Source organism: Protopterus annectens, chromosome 8.part0, assembly GCF_019279795.1.
Source record: "Protopterus annectens isolate FY-2018-M chromosome 8.part0, PAN1.0, whole genome shotgun sequence".
NCBI lineage: Eukaryota > Metazoa > Chordata > Ceratodontiformes > Protopteridae > Protopterus > Protopterus annectens.
The window spans coordinates 1,206,982,390-1,207,002,033 of NC_056741.1; the positions used below are offsets into that span (position 1 = coordinate 1,206,982,390).

The 19,644-nt window shown below is 39.6% G+C and overlaps 1 protein-coding gene across 2 annotated transcripts in view; it reads left to right on the forward strand.

Annotated features, from left to right (window-relative positions):
- LOC122809310 (guanylate-binding protein 1-like) overlaps window positions 1–19,644 on the forward strand; it is a 668,410-nt gene that overhangs the window by 446,100 nt on the left and 202,666 nt on the right. For both annotated transcript variants that reach the window (XM_044080706.1, XM_044080705.1), the window contains one exon: window positions 5,222–5,331. In XM_044080706.1, coding sequence (XP_043936641.1) covers window positions 5,222–5,331 — 110 coding nt within the window. The remainder of the gene's footprint in view (window positions 1–5,221; window positions 5,332–19,644) is intronic.

The window sequence follows — 19,644 nt, forward strand, 5'->3', positions numbered from 1 at the left end:
CACAGTGCAGCATCGGGCAGCGCCGCTTAAACGGGTTTAAACTATTCCCGGCTCCACAAAGTCTGCTCTTCACTTTTTCCCTTAGAACTGTTCTAAATCTCAAAGTAAGCACTCTATTTTCATTCTAAAGCCCTGCAGTTACTCATATAAGTAATCTTATAAGTAAGCACTAATAAACTAAAGCACTACGCCCTCTTATACTCCCTTTAAGTACTTTGCTCCCTATTGGTCCTTTTTGATCAGTCAAAAAGTAGTTCCTCATACTATTCTGGCATGTCCAAAATTCCATTTCGGGTTTACTCTCCAGTCCAGCTGGTGAATCTGGGAATCTTGAGGCAATGTTACAACTGCCTTATGTACACAGACCACCCTCTCCTCCTCCCAACAAGCTCAAATATATGTGAGAGATGCAACTATACAGCCAAACTGGAGGCTGAGCTCTCTCAACCCAGTACTGGCGCAGTCAGTCAGGAGGAGAAGGTAACCACACCCACCACAAATCGAGTCTCACATAGACCTATCGCAACAGCAAACCAAACACATAAACACGCAAAAACATACTCGGAGGCTCTAAATAAAAATCTGCCCAAGCAGCAGAGACCTCCAAAGCAGACATCCAAGCAACCGCTACCCCACAACAATACCCACGTATCACATAGTTCACAAAGTCAGTGTGCCACACAGTCACAGCCCTTAAGGCTAAACAAGACACGTAATACACTTGTAATAGGTGACTCTATTGTCAGACACACTGACGTCCCACTCACCAGGCTGAACAAGGAGAAGGTCACTGTAAGCTGCCTGTCGGGTGCCAAGATCCGCCACATAACACAAGCACTCAGGTCACTCCAAAGCAAGTACAAATATGACTCCGTCATTGTCCATGCTGGTGTGAATGACCTGAGACGTACTTCCCTGGACTACATGAAAAGAGACATAGAGGAGCTCTCTGATCATGTAGCCCAGGCCGGTATGACCCTGACCTTGAGTAGCATCTTACCCTCACCAAGAATGATGCCATAGTATAAAGACAAAATGATCAATTTTAACAATTGGCTAAAGTATTGGTGTCATTCAAAGGGGATCCAGTGTCTGTCAGCCTGGGATGACATGCTCGACAAGCCACGTTGCTTCGCTAGGGATGGTTTGCACCTGTCACCCCTGGGCTTTTGAATATTAGCTAAGGCTCTTGCCACCCCCCATAGTGCCTTTTTTAGGCAAGGCTCAAAAGACAAACCCACCTCCATAGACAACACAAGGAAAAAGAAACTAAGGGTAATGCTGCTGAATGCTAGAAGTCTAAACCTCAAGATGCACACACTCGAGGCTCTCCTCAGTATGGAGAATATCGATATCTGTGCAGTAACAGAAACCTGGTTCAAGGCTCCCGAGAGCACCCCAGCACTACCAGGTTATACCTCATACCATGCTTTTCGGCCCCAAAACTTGGACCGAACCACAAAAGGAGGGGGAGTATCCATATTTATCAAAGATACCCACACCTCCAGGTTAGTGGCACTGCACAAAGCATCGGAGACCATCCATGTGCAACTAACAGTGGGCAAAACTGCCTTTCAGTTTGTAGCCTGCTAGAGACCACCCTCCCAAACTCAAGAACCCCACTCAGCTTTCCTGAGAACACTGGACAATATGAAGGTCTCTCCAAACACCATCATATTGGGTGACTTCAACTACCCAAACATAGACTGGGAGCACTACTCAAGCCCCAACACCTTCGCCCAACGGTTCTTAGAATTTATAAACTCAAATGCTATGGAACAACTGGTCACCACTCCCAAGAGAGGGGAAAACATATTAGACCTGAACATCACCAACATGGGGACTCTATGTTCCATACCAGAGGTATACCCCTCATTGGTAAGATCTGACCATAAATTAATCTCACTGGACATCCATATCCCATCCCCACCCCCAGCCAAGGAAACCACGGTGAAGAACTTCTCAAACGCAAACTTCACACTTCTCAAAACCGAGGCGGAATCCTTCAAAGCCCCTGGGCCAGTGGAAAATACAGCCCAAACCACAGAATCCTTTACAGATGCATTCTGTGGACAACTACAGGAATGCATGGATCGTGCTATCCCAAATAAAACCAAGACTCACTCTTCCAAAGGCAGAAAACCTGTCTGGTGGACCCCAGCCATAAATAAGCTATACAACAGAAGGAGGAAGCTACTACATGATAGAGCAAAATCCCAAAAAGGGAAGGCATCTCTGATCAGTACTAGCAAGAAACTATGATCCCTCATAAATTCATCCAAGGCCAGCTTCGAAAGAAAAATTGCACAAGACACTAAAGATAATCACAAGGCCTTCTTTAGTTATGTCAGGAACCTGGGTGGCAACTCCCAGATATGCTCTGAGTTAGTGCAAAATGACAAAAAATACACTGAACCAACAAACATTGCCAACATCCTGGCAGACAGGTTCAGTGCAAACTCCCCCCCCCCCCCCCAAAAGAGCAAATGTCTATCTCAACAGAGTGTAGCCTCCCTAACATCACAGATGCACAGGTGAGAGCTGCCTTCTCCAAAGCAAAAAAGACAGCATCAATGGGACCGGACGGTGTCCCGGGCTGCGTTTTACACGAGCTCCAAGAAGAACTGAACCCTCACATAAAGTCACTGTTCAGTTTCAGCCTTACTACAGGATATGTACCCAAGGAATGGTGTACAGCAACAGTGGTCCCACTCCACAAAGGTGGTACCACAGTGGACCCCGGAAACTATCGCCCTATAAGCCTGACTAGCCTGGTCTGCAAAGCTATGGAGCGTATCATCATGGAACTCATAAACAAAGACATTGGGAAACTCCATACACTGGATCCTACCCAATTCGGCTTTGTTAAGGGCAGATCTTGCCTCTTGAACCTGGTTGACTTCTTTGAAACAGTCACCAAGGCCATAGATGAAGGGAAGGTAGTCCACACAGCCTACCTTGCCCTTGCAAAAGCCTTTGACACAATACCCCACTCGGGCATCATAAATAAGCTTACCAGCTTAAATATCAACCCCTATGTCATAAGATGGGTTGCAAACTGACTCAGGGATAGAACCCACATGGTCAGAATTGCAGGTGCCATGTCAGACTCTAAACCAGTTACAAGTGGCATCCCACAAGGCTCAGTCCTGGGACCTCTCTTGTTCGGTATATAGTTCTCTGAGGTACAGGCTAACACTGGAGGACTATGGTGATCAAGTTCGCAGATGACTCCAAACTTGGTGCCATAATCGACTCGCCGACCGACACAAGCATCCTCTAAAAGGGTCTCACAGAGACGGATAACTGGTGCCAGAGCCATGGCCTAAAGCTAAATGCCAAAAAGTGCATAGTCATCCTCTTTGGGAAAAACAAAGCACCCACAAATTACCACATAGGTGGTAATCCATTAAGTACGGAAGAAGTAATTAGGGATTGGTGGACCCTTAGTAGATAGCAATCTCTCCTTTGACAATCATGTTGCCAAAGTGGTTAGAAAGACCTTCTATATAGCCAACCTTATCACGAAAGGGTTCACATCTAGATCAAGAGAGGTCATTGTGCCCCTCTACTCATCACTCATCAGGCCCATAATTGAATACAATGCCACATTTGGGATGTACCTTACCCAACACCTGCAGCAACTGGAAAGACCCCAAAAGTACCTCCAAGAGGATCAAGGGACTGAAACCCTATGCAGTTAGGCTAAAGAAACTCCAGCTCTACTCTGGACATGCTCGACCTCAAGAAATCCAAATCCCTTAAAACTACACGCTCCAGGGTCTTAAACCTCAGCACAGAAATAAATAGGACATGCTGGAGGGACAGATTTATATCCCAGAGGCTCCCCTCACTCTGGAACAAAATCCCAATCCATGTTAGGCAGAGCCCCTCAATGACCCTCTTCAAGAGAAATCTTGACGAGTGAATGGGAGATCGTAGGTTTACCCCTGGGATCTCTTCTGTGTCCCTACTAGACAGAGGCACAGTAAACTAACCTTAAAAGGGCTATCTTCTGTGACCTACTATACAGAGGCACAGTCAACTAATCTAAAAGGGTGGCAAAAGCTAAACACACTCTGGCTAGGCTTATAAATGCCCTAGGGCAGATAGTCTAGTATCAACCTATGAACCTATAAGGTATAAACCAGATACATATAATTCAGGTGAGCTGTATGAAAGTCGTCCTATATCAAACAAAGAGATAATTGAAAATACAGACACAATGAAGAAAAGACATTTATAAGGTCAGTAAAGACACAAGGTTGATTCTACACACATTCATTTTAATTAAATTTGCATTATAATTACTGGTACTAACGATAACAGGTGCTGGCTTATTTCACTTTCTTGCATTGAACCATTGCTGTCCTAGCAGTAGGAAGAGGACTTGGTTTACAGAAAAATAATTGCTATTTCTTGGTGATGACAGTTACTGGACAATGTGGAATGGTATTTGTTTTTTGGATTTACAGCAGTGTCTCAGAGGTATTGGTAGAATAATCTAGTAAGGCAAAATGCAACAGAGTGTAATGATACAACAAGTAATTATGTTATCTTACCTGCTTCAGGTGACATTGTAGTTTTGGTTCTTAGCTGAGCACCAAAAATGGTGTCATTAATACTTGGACTGAATCAGTAATAAAATATGTTGTACTATCACAGAAACAGAATACTTTATTACAAGTTCTGCATCTGTTATCATTGTTTTCAATTCTACTGCTGCTATCTCCTGCCATACTGACAGCCCATGTTTGCAGTGTGAGGGCAGACAACAAAATATTCATAGCATCTCAAAGACAGCTGTCCATCTGATAATAAAGTAATCAGCAGTCAAAGTTAGCTTCATGTCATATGAAGGTGTGTGCTGGTACACTCATGGCTAGTGCACTCCAGTAAGAGCAGGAATGACATGGCCACTGGTGCCATGCTTTTTTTTTTCCTGAGCCAGATAAATTGGTAGCAGTGGTGTTTATCAGCCATGGCATATTGATGAATCTGGTACGTAACATACCTCTTTCTAGTCTCATAAGATGAAAAGTGTGTACCTTGTTAAAGAAGACAGCTATGCAGGGGTAGTACTGACTAAAACTGAAAAAGGGTGGACTCTGTCCTGAGAAACCAGGTGGCCAATAGAAGAGAAAAGTGCATTTAGAAAATGATGTAGTTCACCTCTGTTTGTTAGAAAATGATGTAGTTCACCTCTGTTTGTTCTCTACAGGGTGATGACAAGCATGACTGCTGGATTTTTGCCCTGGCTGTTCTACTGAGCAGCATGTTTGTGTACAACAGTTTGGGCACAATTGACCAGAATGCCTTGGATAAGCTACAGTATCCTTTTTGTGAAATGAATCTGCTTCTTGGTCCTGTGTTACCACTCACACAAAGTCACCACCTGGATGGAAAACTTTTGCACAATACTCATTTCATTCATACCATAACTGTGAAGATGTCACCTAACTTTCATAAATTTATTTTCTAATATGTTATGCAAGAGTGCCGTTATGAATGCAGTTGTGTTGCTTTCTAAGTCTGGTCACTGTAAATGTAAATTAATTTTAACTTCTGTGTAAGTTTAAAAATGTTTGCTCTTCTGAAACTGTCAAAGAAGAGTATAGCTTCATTGTCATAAACAAAAATTAAAGGTGACATCAGGCAGTAGTTCTAATAGTATGTGATAGTAATCACAGTATACAGTTAGAATCATAAACAATAATAATTTCATTTAAATGTTTAATAGGTGAGATCACAGCAGTTATTCAACAGCAAAATATAATTTTGTTTAATAAAGTTTTGAACACCACTGCTTACAATAAAGCATGTTGTTATCATACATATAATGTATCTGAACTCTTAATAACTGAGCAAATTAAAATAAACAGAATAATCAAAACAACAGCTATACTGTTTACACAAAACATCAAGGTATTTGGATGACTTCTAAGTCATTACAGTTTGTCTATTAGCAGGTGAGCCTTATGTCTGTATCCTTTAGAAGTCATAGAGTATTTTGTCATATATATATATTTAATAATATTGCAAGTTTTTGTGACTTTTATAAGTCCTTGCCAGTTTTCATTCTTAAGCTCTAATAGTACTGGTTTCCCTTTTATGCATAACAGTGGCTGTATTTAGGAAATCAGTGAAAGGAAGATCAATCGGCGTCTTACAGTTTCTAGTAATTGTCAATCTGGCAGCATTTAACAGACAACAACGGAGCAGAGGCTGATTTCTTTTAACACATGAGACTTTAAACATTAAGTAATTCCAAGTGCTTTGTTAATTGGAATGTATCTGTCCTTAAGGCCTGAACAAATATTTAAAGCATTTGCAAGAATTCTGACAATATATCAGTCATAAGATATATGTTGCCAGTCGGCTTTAATTAATTCATTGCATCTTCAACAGCAAATATCATTTCTATTAATTATTTTCCAAATCTGTGTAGGATATAAAAAAAACTCAATGTAAAAATTTCCAAATAAAATTTGCTCCAGTCTGAATTATGTATTTCCAATAAGAGTCTGGTAAAGAAGATTCTTGAATTAATATAATGTTTAACATTTCTGATGTAATAGGTGTTGATGACTCTATCTACTAACATTGATGTTGTATATTTTAATAGCATGGCAAAGTTTTTTAAATCGGTCTTTGTCATGGCCTGTGCTTTAATGGCTATAAATTTCCTAAAACTTTACTCAAGTAAACACTGTCCAGGATCCAGTCTATATTTATATATAATACAATCAGTTGATAATAACATAGTTCCCTTTAAGTAATTTAACCAGAGTATTATAACATTTCTTGTATTCCAGACTTCTATTCTATCATAACTAGTGCCTTGCATGTGTTTTGTGGTAAAAGTAGTAAAAGATATTGTAAAAACAAACATGTTAATTTATGTATACATATATTAGAGAGAGCGAGAGATATATAATACTATCATTTGTTTGATAAAAAATTGTAATATCAAAAGGCTATTTCTGTAAGCAGAAAATATCAAAGTCTCATAAAACTGAAAACTGATAGCACAGTGGGGAGTGGAAATTTGCCCTTTCCCCACTGCTGTATTATCCTGGAATTTGTATACAACCTTTGCAGGGGGTGTGGGGATATAGGAGCTTGCCCCCCCCCTCATAAAATAGGTTTTCATTTTTATTTCTTTTATTTTTGTTTTTTTCATATTTTGTTTTTTGCTATTGTATGTTTGGGTTTTCAACATTATGATATAGATACATAAACACACACACACCATAAAACATGGCACTAAATTAACATAACTAGATTGTTGTGGGCAAGCAGATAGAATTCGGAAGTATTTATTCATGACCCATAATATTTTATCTCTATTTAATTTTAATGACGGATTCTGAATTTAGATTTTTTTCTCTTCATTTATAATTTAATGTATCTCTTTCAGTTTCACAGAGTAAGATAGATCTAATTACTGACCTACAATTGTGTGTGGAAGACTAAAGAATAAGTGTCCAGAAATTCTATGCCCCCGTTATCCCATGTCATAATATGATATTTAGATGATAGTCTGTGTCTCCTAGGATACCAAAGAAAGGCCATTAATATCTTCCTTTCTTAATGTACTTTTTACTTGCCTCAAATAATAAACATTTTATATAATAGCTTTGTTAACAACAGCATTTTAATTGCATTTAACTTATTCCTCAAACTTAAAACATTTTATTTCATTGGCATGTTATTTCTTTAAGACAGTTAATGATAGTATCATAGTTAAGTTGCTTGTTAGTATCTACATTTAGGTAGAATTATTCTTAAAAACTTTAATAAATTGTAAGTTACAATTGTACTTATAAGTATCTTCCAAAGAGGAATTTATGCTTTGAATCAGCAAAATAGAATTTGTTTTACATTCATTACATTTAAGATTAGTTATTTTTTATAAAATTCCTTATAGAAAATCTAAATTTACTATAAAGGATTTGAGATTATTTAAGGTTAACAATATAAGATCTGCAAATAATAATAATAATAATAATTCTGAACAATAATTTTCATTCATCTTTTTTTTGGAGCTTTTCTCCCCAGGCCTCCGCTGAAAAAAAAGGCTGTTTTTAGCTCAGTTGGACAATTCCCGCCCAACAAATGTAAAGTAAATCAAATAAGTAAATACATAAACCCTGTGTACATTTTTTCTGTCTTGTTGAATATGCTAAAGTTCAATTGCTAGAACAAATAAAAGTGGAGAAAGAGGACAATCATATTTTTTTTTCATTCCTTTATGTTTATTGCATATATTATTGTTTATATTTAATATAGTATAATATAATATATGCGTAGGTGCATGTGTGTGTGCATATAGATATATAGATATAAATATAGATATAGATGTATGTATGTGATAATCAATGTTTATAACAATTTCTTACTAAGCAATATCATTTTACAGAGAAAACCAAAACAATGCACTCATTTCATTCTAATCAGCACTCTACATATTTTACTAAGCAGGCTTTTAAACATGCTTAACATGATACCACAAAATATATACTAAAGTATTATATGAATTGATAAAAATGTCTGGGTATTTACAAAGAATGCAGAATGGATGTTTTGCTCACCAAGTATATAAAATCAGTAGTATGCATACAGTAAAAGTACCTTTCCTTAACACAACAGTTTTTTTATAGTCAGAAGAATGGTTAGGAGTATTTTTTCTATAATTAGACCAATATAGGAGAAACTAAGGACATGGAAAGTCTTGTCATATAGGGATGTCATAGTAAAATGCTTCTATAATAATTGGAGGGGAAAGGAAGTAGAAGTGTTTTAGGTTGGTGCAGAAGATAACATTGATTCACAGTTGTATAGTATGCCTTTAGTGCAGCTTTGAAGAGGTGAAGCTTAAGGGATCTTACTTGTAGTGGGATGGAGATCCAGATATATAGTGCTGTGTGGGGGCCCTGGTTTGAGCATTAGTGGCTAGTCATAGGACTTTTAACAGTTAGGTCTTTTACGGTGATATCAGGCTACTTGATGACCAACCCTTCAAAAGAAATGCACATCAATAGAGCTCACTCTATAACTAGCGAAATAAGTGATGACTTGTGTGTCTCACACACACACATACATGAACACACACACACACATGAACACACACATGCATGCATTCACACATTGAGTCACATACCATTTAACATCCACCCAAAAAAAAAAAAACATAAGAAAAAACTCACCAAGGACACTTCTAATGTGGGGGCAAGTACCCTATCTCCCTTGTGGGAATGCTGCAGAACCTCTCTTCAAAGTTAAAACAACTAACTCCAAGATTACAGCTACCTTAAGGTGAATGCCATTAGGGACACAGACTACATAAACACTTGTCTGACACCCCAAGTAGCTCATGCATCTTTTACACAACTCCCCACAAAACCCATGACTTACATTCTAATATGCACTTCCAGATGCACTGTACATCTGCCACCTGTGCACACACACACTTCATGTACCATCACCAAATACACACCAGATCACATCTCCATACATCTACAATCCACATGGCAGATCGAGCACTTTGAAATACAAAAATCTACCATCATACTCACACACACACCACATGCTTTTGACTACATGCATTTTCATATCCTACCTGATAGCTCATGCTGTAACCATCAGGTTACTCACCCAACAGTTTTGACTACTTATAATTCACACAAACACACACACACACACACACACACACACACACACACACACACACACAATGTTATAAATCTGAGACCTCTGTGAGAACCAAAATACCAAAGTGATTTCCTATACTAATGCACATTCTTGGCAATTAAAGACATTTGACAAGTATGTATATTCAGCAAGAAAGTCACATGACATGTGGACTTGACCAGTATGCACTCAGTGAAGTAGATGCTCAGGAATATGATTACACCTGTTGACAATTCTTAGAAGATCTAAGAGTTTGAGAAAGTTGATGCTCAATAATTTCTGTTAAGAAATTAGGCCATTGTCTTATATGCTGCAGTATGAAGGTGAGTACTAACTGTTAGTAATGTAATGTAATGTCATTTTATAGTCAGTCCATAATGCTAGGCAATTATGCTCGCAAAGTCTGAGTCTCTGTTTTATGTTTTATTTTGTCTGTTGAATATCTGTGAGCAGAGTCATAGACAGAATTTTTGGAAATGGACGCCATCTTCCAGGAAACAGTCTCTTTCTCCACAAATATAGCCTCTAACCCTCCAAAATTGCAAACCAAAGCAAAGGACTAATTTACCCATCTAGCCATTCTTAAATTAAAAAAAAATGATAAATAACAGGGTATACTACAAGTCCCCAAATCACAGGCACTTAAACGTCACTGTCTCAAAACTAGAAATTCAAGCGTCTTGTTGCTTACACAGGCTGCCATTTGCAACTGAACTCAGTTATGAGTTGGGCAAGGTGTGACAGCTGGGTGGAAAGAATGGAGCTAGCACCCCTTACAATAACACATTATTTCAGCTTGAGTAAAGAAGTGAACCACATAGATTGTGTAGGAGGGTGTCAGTGTGTAGATTAGGGAATCAGGCAGCAATTGGAAAGGGAATTTAGGTTTTGGGAGTAGTAGGGAAGTTTTAGGTTTAGTGAGTTGGAGGTGAGTTTATCATTAGGGAGCAATGGGGGAGTTTATGTTTAGAGAGAGGGACTAGAGTTGTAGTTTAGGGAGCAATCAGGAATTTTAGAGATGTCCTTCAAGAATGCAACTGCAGTCATAACATATGGGTTGTCCTGCCTCAGGCAGCCCTCGGTCGGCCGAATTCCAAAGTCTGGGTCCGGCATCAGCTGGTGTCGCCTCCTCTCTGACGTCAGCACGGCTGGAGTATAAAGGCATCGGCCGACGCCATCTTCTTCAGTCTTTCTTGCCGCGTGGTGCCCCAAGCAGAAGCAGTGCGCAAGTGCCGGTCGGTCAGCTCCTGTAATTTCAGTACCGAAGTCATCTAAAAGCTAAGTACCCCGTTGGGAAACATTTTTTTCTTGCCTCAGCCGATGTCAGAACAAATTGAGAAAGTTAATAATTGCTTGTCTTGTGGTAAACAAATACCTCATTAGGACTTCCATTCTTATTGCCTCCCTTGCCTAGGCCCAGACCGCGACGTCTCGGCCTGTGCTGCCTGTGCTTGCTTTAATAAGCGCACTCTCAGGCGCCGGGCAGAATTTGCCGAGGAGTTTTTCGGTGAAACCTTTGCTTATAACATGCCGTCGGAACTCCCAACTACTCAATCTTCCAAAAAACGTAAGGACCGGGATCGACATCCTCGGCCCGCGTCTTCCTCCGATTCTGCTTCTAAACCTTCAGCTAGTGCCTCGGTCCCTTCGGTAGCGGTAATTCAACCGCTCCAGACCGACGACACAGCGTTATCTCGACCTTCGTCGATGGGGAGTAGAATTTTAGGCCTAGGGATTGATCAAGAACTTTAGAGTTAGGGACAGGGGGTTGTGTTTTGCGTTTAAGGGGCACTCAAGGATTTTAGGTTTAGGGAGAAAGAGTACAGTTTTAGGGTTAGGGATGAAGGACTTAAATTAGGAGTTTTAGGTTTAGGGTTAGGGCTGTGGTAGGGCTATACAGTGTAAAAGTGTCAGGTGTTAGAAGGGCTGAGTAATTAAGTAAGATCGGGCTAGTTCAAGTGAAGTCACTTGCCTTTTAGATCAAATGGCAGTGAGCAAGTTTATTTGTGAGCTACTAGCATGCAAGTACTTGTAGAAGACCTGCCTCCAATCCCCCCAAAATGCAGGAGTAAGCAGAAGACTCGTTTAGCCATCCAGGTATTATTTAAAAAAGTCATTTGACAAAAAATATAACCATAAAACATGATACACCATATTTTAAATGTAAATTCTAGCACTCCTGATTGCACAAAATATTTTTATTGTGTATACCATGGCAGGCTTGTCATCTGTCTGGATATGCCAATGACAGTGACATTGTGCTTTGTAATGCTAGCATTACTAGATACATTAATTATTTGTCATTCTCACTTCTAAATCATGTTCTTAAAACTTACAGGCTTGGGAATTAATTTGTTATAGGTTTATAGAATTTATTCAGAGTTATATATAGTGTTACCTCCTTCTGTAGATGGATTTTTATTGTTGACCATTAATCAAAATACTAGAAAAGGCTAACCTTTTTTACATTTGATTTTTCCACTTCCCAACAGTCTTACTTAAGGGTTGTTAGAAATCAGGCCGTAATATCTAATGCTGAAGCAGAGATGCATAAAAATACAGATTTGTATATTCTTCATTATTAATCTTTTTAATCCCACAGTTGTGCTTCTAAATCTTATTGTAGAAACGTAATCATTTTAGAAGACATATAACATTACTATAAATGAGGATATGACAGAAGTAATTTCATTGTCTACTCTCTCCTCTGGTGTTTAACTGTTGTTAAAATCCCTGACATATGAGACAATAAAGAACATTTTATAATATCATTTAAAATGCAGTGATGAAAGTGTTACTAAATTTATCAGCCAGGATTAGGGGTGTAGCAAGAAAATTCCATTTTGTACTCACAAGTTCTTAGTGCTACCACCTTGGACACCTGTTGCTTAAAAATGGATGCATCTCTCAAAATGCTGCCCCGGAACACTTAATAAATTTAAATAACATTTTTGGCTATTTCTTCTAAAATTATTAAAGATATTGTTTTTAGATTAGCAATATTGCACCTTTAGCGATATTGCACCTGTTGTTGGAAGCATTAATTTAGACAGTTGTAGGCATAATATGACCGAAAAAGTCATATTGATTTAATGCTCAGGAAAACAAAATGTACTCAGTGAAGTACAAAGAGTATGCCTGGCTACACCCTCTCAGGTTTCAGCCTTTGGCTGAGATCATTCATAGTAAATTAACTTCTGTCAAACTAAGTTTATTTTCTAAAATGTATAATTTTATTTTTATAAGTTCTTTCTGATTGCTAGTTCTTAAAAATAAGATTAAATAATGGTTTTATTTGGCAGGGTATTCCTCCTGCTGAACAAGGTGGTCTCAGTGCACATTCCAGTCAAGGTGGATTTGCACTGCCATGGTGGGCAAAGTATAGTTGTATAAGTAAACTTACCAGAAAACTAGATGTTCAGATGATCACTCCTGCAGTAGCTTTATTTATGTGGGTTATTTCCTGCCAAAGGTATAACAACTGTCCATCTTCTGAAATTTCAGGGTACCTTCCATGTGCCAAAACTGTCAGGCAGTTTGAGCAGAGCTGATTAAAAGACAAATTTGTATGCCAAGCCCTTCAGAGCTTCCTGTTAACAGAGAGAGAGAGAGAGACTATGCTCTGAAAGGACAATGTTAGGAGGAACAAGTAGATAAATAATAAATAACTACACCGTAGCATAAACAACATACCGAAAACCAAGGGGTGAAGGGGAGACAGCAGCTACTGCGGCAGTGATCATTTTTATATCACTGTTATGGTACATTTACTTCCCCAGCTGTACTATGTTTATCATATTGATCACTGCTGCAGTAGTCTTAGCTATGTAAGTAGATTACCCTAGCTTACTATGTTTAAGAGGTGGCAGGAGAAGGGTCCAGGAGTCCCTGGAGAATGGTCTTTGCAAAGAGCGATATAGACTTAGAGAAGGAGTCAAGATTATAGTCTTTTGTAAAAGTATGTATGGAAGACCAAGATCCTGCTTCTAGAATACTTCTAGAATCCAACCCTTTCTAAAAAGCCATAGATGAACCTAAGGCTCTGTTAGAGAGGGCCTTGACCCTGCCTGGAATAGTTTTTTTGTGATGTATTATCCTTCGATAACCATTTGCAAGCAGTCTGTTTTGACACAGGTTGTCCCTTATTCCTACATTCATAAGAAACGAACAATTGATCAGAAGATCTGAAAGACTTTGTTCTTGCAAAATAGTACCCGAGTTGTCTGTAGACATCCAAGGTATGGCGTATCCTTTCTCCTTCATTTTTGGATTCAGAAAAAAAATGAGGAAATGGATATAATTTGGCTTAAACTAAACTCTGATACCACTTTACGCATAAAAGAAGAATTTGTTCTCAAAGAAATCCTGTCCTTGTAGAAAATGAGACAGGGTTGATAAGGGCTTCCAATTCAGATATTTTTATTGCAGAGGTCTAATCAATTAGTAAAATTGTTTTCCATGTTAACCTCAAGTCAGCCAGGATAGTTGGTTCAAATGCATTTTGACATGAGACTACATTGAAGGAGGAGGATCCATGGGCAGACATGCTGAAGTGGCCAGTAAATGACAAGTGATAGAGGAATAAGAAAGGTCACAGGATAGTAACTCACACAAATATTGAAAACCAGAGAACAACTAGCCCTGAATGGAAGCTGGTTATGTTGTTGGCACCAACACATTAGTACCTACTGTATGTCCTCAGTAAAGAGGGGATTTAAAGGATTTAAGACCCTGTCATTCAGGCAGTCATTTGAAGTGAATTGGTGTTGAGGTGTATCAAACACGCTCGGTCTTGTGTGAGTAGATCCCATCTGTGAGGAACCTGTGGTAATTGCCCCTGGACATTTCGAAAAGAAGGAAGAAATACTGTTGCTTGAGCCAGAAGGGAATCACTGCAATCATCTTAGGGGATTCTGTCTGAATCTTCACAAGTACTCCGAATATTAATAGAATATGCAGAAAATCTTTCAGAAACATTCTTGTCCAAGGAAAAGGAAAATCATCTGTCTTCCAGGCATTCTTGCGTGGAGTCTTGGAGCAGAATCTTACCAGTTGATTGTTCAGATAGGAGGCAAATAGTTGTACTTAAGGAATTCCCCACAGATGGATCAAATCTTAGAAGAACCCCTGATCTCGTTTACATTCATGAGAGTCTGCCCTGGTCCTGCTCAGCTTGTCTGCCACACAGTTCTGCTTTGACAGAATGTAGGATGTTTGAAGAGAGAGACTGTGCTGTGAAACTATATCACAAGCTGACATGGCTAGATTGCAAAGGGGGTACAACCTGGTTCCTCTTTGCTTGTTGACATACCACATGACTGTGGTATTGCCTATAACAACTCTATGAGTTCCTGAGGATGAAAGATGATGCAGAGAGTTGAGTGTCTTGATCAGGAGAAATATCTTATATTTATGTGCTTGCATCTGTCCATGGTGTCCCACACACCTTGCACTTTTATCCCTCATGAAATTGCTCTCTAGGCAAAGTCTGGGGTGTCTGTAGTGACTGACTGCTTTGGAACATGAAGGGAGAAAGGGAGCCCTGGATTTTAGGATATTTAGTGTCTCCACTAAGTGATTTTTCTTCAGACAAACCCCAGCACTGGGATTTCAAATGGCAAAGGATGTTTGTGTTGGGAATAAAGAGATTTCAGATACTATTGTATCTTTCTCATGTGAAGTCTTTCCAGGGTATCGAGACTCATATAAACCATGGCACCCAAAATCCTGAGGTATTCCCACACAGTTACCAAAGTCTGATATGAAAACCCTAAAAACAGATATGGATATATTTTTCCTGCAGAAAAAAAAAACTGTTTGAACTGTGGTGTTTTAGTTAGCATCCCAGAAACACAATCCTGTGAGATGGAGTCAAGAAAGACTTTCGAACGATGTGTGGGAATCACAGCTTATGTAAGCGATCTCTCACCCAAGATGGAGAATCCTGACACTTTTAAAATTCAAAGACTCTGTAAAGATAAGCAAGTCATTTAAAAATGGAAAAAATGTGGATACGCTGCAAACTGTGATGAGCTATAACTGGAGCTAGACAGTCTGAGAGCACTCTCGGTGAGCCGATAGTCGAAAGGGTAAGTCACAGAACTGATAATCTGATCCAGACACACAAAACCTTAAGAAATCCCTGAAGTCTGGAGGAATAGTAATGTGATGATAAGTATATTTTAAATCTGTTACCATGAAACTTGAAAGAGGAAGAAGAGGTAACAGGTTGTGAAGTGACATTATTTTTAATTTGAGCCCTATCACAGAGTTACGAAAGAAAGATCCAGAACTGGTCTCCAAGCATTTTCTTCCTTTGGCACCATAACATCCTTGAATAAAACCCTTTCCCACCTAGGAAGGCGAAACTGGTTCTATCTCTCCCTGTGACAGTATGTGATGAAGTTGAAAATAGTCTTGTCTGGAGGATGAGGAATTACCCATTGGAAAGGAGAAATCCCCTCCCACTGCCATCTGTTACCTTGCTGGATGATCTTTGGCACACGTTTGTCTGAAACATCTGTTGTCAAAGAGAAAAGTGTAGATTCAGACTTTCTGGTAGACAGAAGGGGGATGGGCGGGGTGGGAAGGGGTTACACAGTCTTTCAAGTTGCCATTCTGACTTATTGGACTGCCTTTGGTTTTTGTGACTGTTTATTTTGTTTCTTATCAAAAGTGGATGAAGAGTTAGAAGGTCTCTTGGGAAAATTTGGGAAAGGAGGACTGAAAATCCCTGTATCAGCCTACACTTTCATCATGCTTTTTAATCACTTCTGAAGCACTGGACAAAAGCTAAATCTCTATTCAATTGACAATTTAAAATGTAATTTTTTTAACATGTTCTGGGAGGTTCTGAGAACGCAGCCATGTAGACCTACTCAAAACAGTACCAGTAGGCATAGTCCTTGAAGAAGTGTCAATAGAGCTATGCACACACTTTATACATTGAGTAGTAATTTGAGCGACAGAAGAAATTTAATTATTTAAAGCAGATTTTTCCTCACAAGGAAAAATTGCAAACAAAACATTCGTCATATTTTCACCATTAGTCAGGACACACCCTAACATATGAGCCTGACCATTCAGAATTCTGAATACCAAAGTTGCAGAAGCATACACCTTTTACCATACTTATCAATAATCTACCCATCCTTATCAGAAATATTAGGATTGGAATTAATTAAGCGTTTAGCAGTAGAAGGATTAACAAAAGCTATAGCTGCTGAATCAGATTTGGGAAGAGTGTATAAAAAGTTTAAAGATTAAGGAACCTTATACACTCAATCTCCTTTTTCAGGAGTAGCTGGCTGACTGTCATTAAAATTGCCACGACCACACATCCTCCAAGCAGACAAAACTGGAGGAATGGATGTAGGTTCTAGATACTCCTTCTTTAACAACTGTAACAATTCATAGTAGTTTGTGAGGGACTGAGAAACCTCAGTACTCTCAAACTGAAAACACTGCCATATTCTAGAAATAGTCTCAGAGAAAGAGAACCTCCCCACCACCACCACAGGGAGAATCAGAAACTGACCTCTCCTTGGAGTCTGAATCAGAAATCAAAGGAGAAAATCATGTATCTGTCCATTCATCCTCCTGTCCAGATTCACAATCTTGAATCTCTTCAGGAAAGGAAGAATTCCTCTTTCTGTTAGCAGAAACTACCTTACAAGAAGGATCAATAGACTGAATCAATCCCTGAGCCAGACCCACTAAACTACTTTTGTCTATGGAAATTTGAGGAGAACTAGATACATGCTTCGTTTTCTGCTTCTTTTTGACAGGAAAAATGGGGCCAACGGTTTTATTAGTGGCAGCAGGAGATTCCATGGAGATGGGCACAACATTCTGACAAAACAGGAAAGCCATCTCTGTTCTGTCTCCAAGGAGCAACAAGAGTGGCTCTCTCTTGCCCACTGAGTGGACCCCAACAGCCACAGAGAATGTCGCTAACCCCTGGTCCACAGTGACTGTAGGTGATAGACCAGGGGGATTCAAGGTAAAAGATGAGTGGTGTGAGGTACAACAAATGGCTGCAGCAGAGTAACCCAGCTGTAGCTGAGGCTAATTGCCAGCCTGCTGTTGTGGCAAAGGCTGTTTGCTTAATTTTTTCTTTTTGTGGCTGGAAGAAAGACCGATCATGGGTCTGACAGTTTGCTCCATATCAAGCAGCAAATGTCAGTAAAAATAAACACAGTAAAAAGCACTTTAAAATACAGTGCCAGACCCACAAGTAAAATAAACATAATTTCTCCACAGAAAAAATGGTTTTCATTTACTTTAAACAACTTTTAAACTCACAGGAAAGAAGAGTGCTTCTGCTTAAAAGTACAGGATAGTGTCATGATAGTCCTTTAAAACATAGACTCCTAGCATTAAGATAAATTTCCTGAAGAGGAAAGTTTAAATAATAAGCAAAAATATTAAATATGCATTTTTCCCCAAAGGAAACTTTCCCCAGCAAAGTAACAGCACAAGCCGACCGTCGATAGTGAAAAGCCTCAGAGGAGTGTACTCTTCGGTGGCAGTAAAGATCTGGAGGGCTTGGTACCCAAATTTGACTTTCAGTCAGCTCCGCTCAAGATGCCTGCCAGTTTGGGTAAATGGAAGATGTTCTGAAGCTTTGTAAGTTGGTGGCTGTTATATTCTTGCCAGGATGTAACCCATATTGCTAAGGCTACTAGCAGTGATCAGAATGATGTATCACAGCTGCTTAACTTTTAAAGAAAGAGAGATTGTTGTTTGTCTTTCGGCTTTTCCCGGTTAGGGGTTGCCACAGCGGAACTCCGGTCCGCTAATGATTGGCAGTTGGTTTTTATGTTGTCGAGTTGCCAGCCTGATGCCCAACCTTCAACGAAGGCATGCCCATTCAACACATGTCTTTCGAACACCCACTCGACCACAGGGAGAACATGCAGACTCCACACAGAAGGCACTCCCAACCCAAGCCGAGAATCGAACGGGAGAACCTCTTGCTGTGAGGCAATAACGCCACCGCTGCGCCATCGTGGAAGCTAAAGAAAGAGAGATTACATTTGGTAAAATATCAGTGAGCAACAAATTACCTTACAGTCAGAGATAAAAAGGTAGCTGTTGGTTCAGTTTACATTAAAAGAAATATATTAATTACACATTAGTGCAAATCACTGGAAAACCCGAAAAATTAAAAGATTAATGTCAGAGTTAGTAAAATATTTCTGAATAACAATTTGAAAATTGCCTGCTTACCTCTTTTGGGGGAGGAGGGGGGATTGTGGATATTCGGCAAGTACACTGGAAGTAGTCATTTCTTTGGTGGAGACCAGGGAAACCATCCCCAGTGCTTGATGATGGTGGGTAGACCTGATTTCTGGCAATGTCCCTTGTAAAAGTGAGGAATTACCAATACAGTCAGTACATTGCTTGCTCATTTCTTACACAGCTGGTATGTAGGGCCACAAAAAGAAAATCCTCTGATAGTCACGTAAATGATGGCTACTCTCATCCTTCTGTCAGTAATATGGGAATAATAAATAAGTCAGTTAGCTTAGAGAGGACCAATGACCAGCAAGCAGCAGGAGAAAAAAAGCAAAGAGTATATCACAGAAAAGTTAGTGCCACTCCACTGGTGTAGAAGAATAAAGCCTTGACTACAGCCTAACTGATCCGGGTTCGATTAGCTGCTCAGGCAACTGATGGAGTGGCAGGGAAGGGATGGGCATGCCCATCCAAGAGTCGAGGACAGAAGGTGGCCATAACCCCCCACCCCCCCAAGAATGAAGCACAGATAACCTGAGCCCTCAGGATGCTCTTGAGGATCCCCAACTGGCCCCAGCAAAAATGGTGTAAGTCCAGAGGCGTTTGCTGAGTAGCTGGTAGACATGGTATGGACATTGGGTACTGGGGCTGGGCCAGTAAACATGAGGTCTGAGGAGTCCATAGGAAAAAGAAAATAGCTGCTGAAGTGAT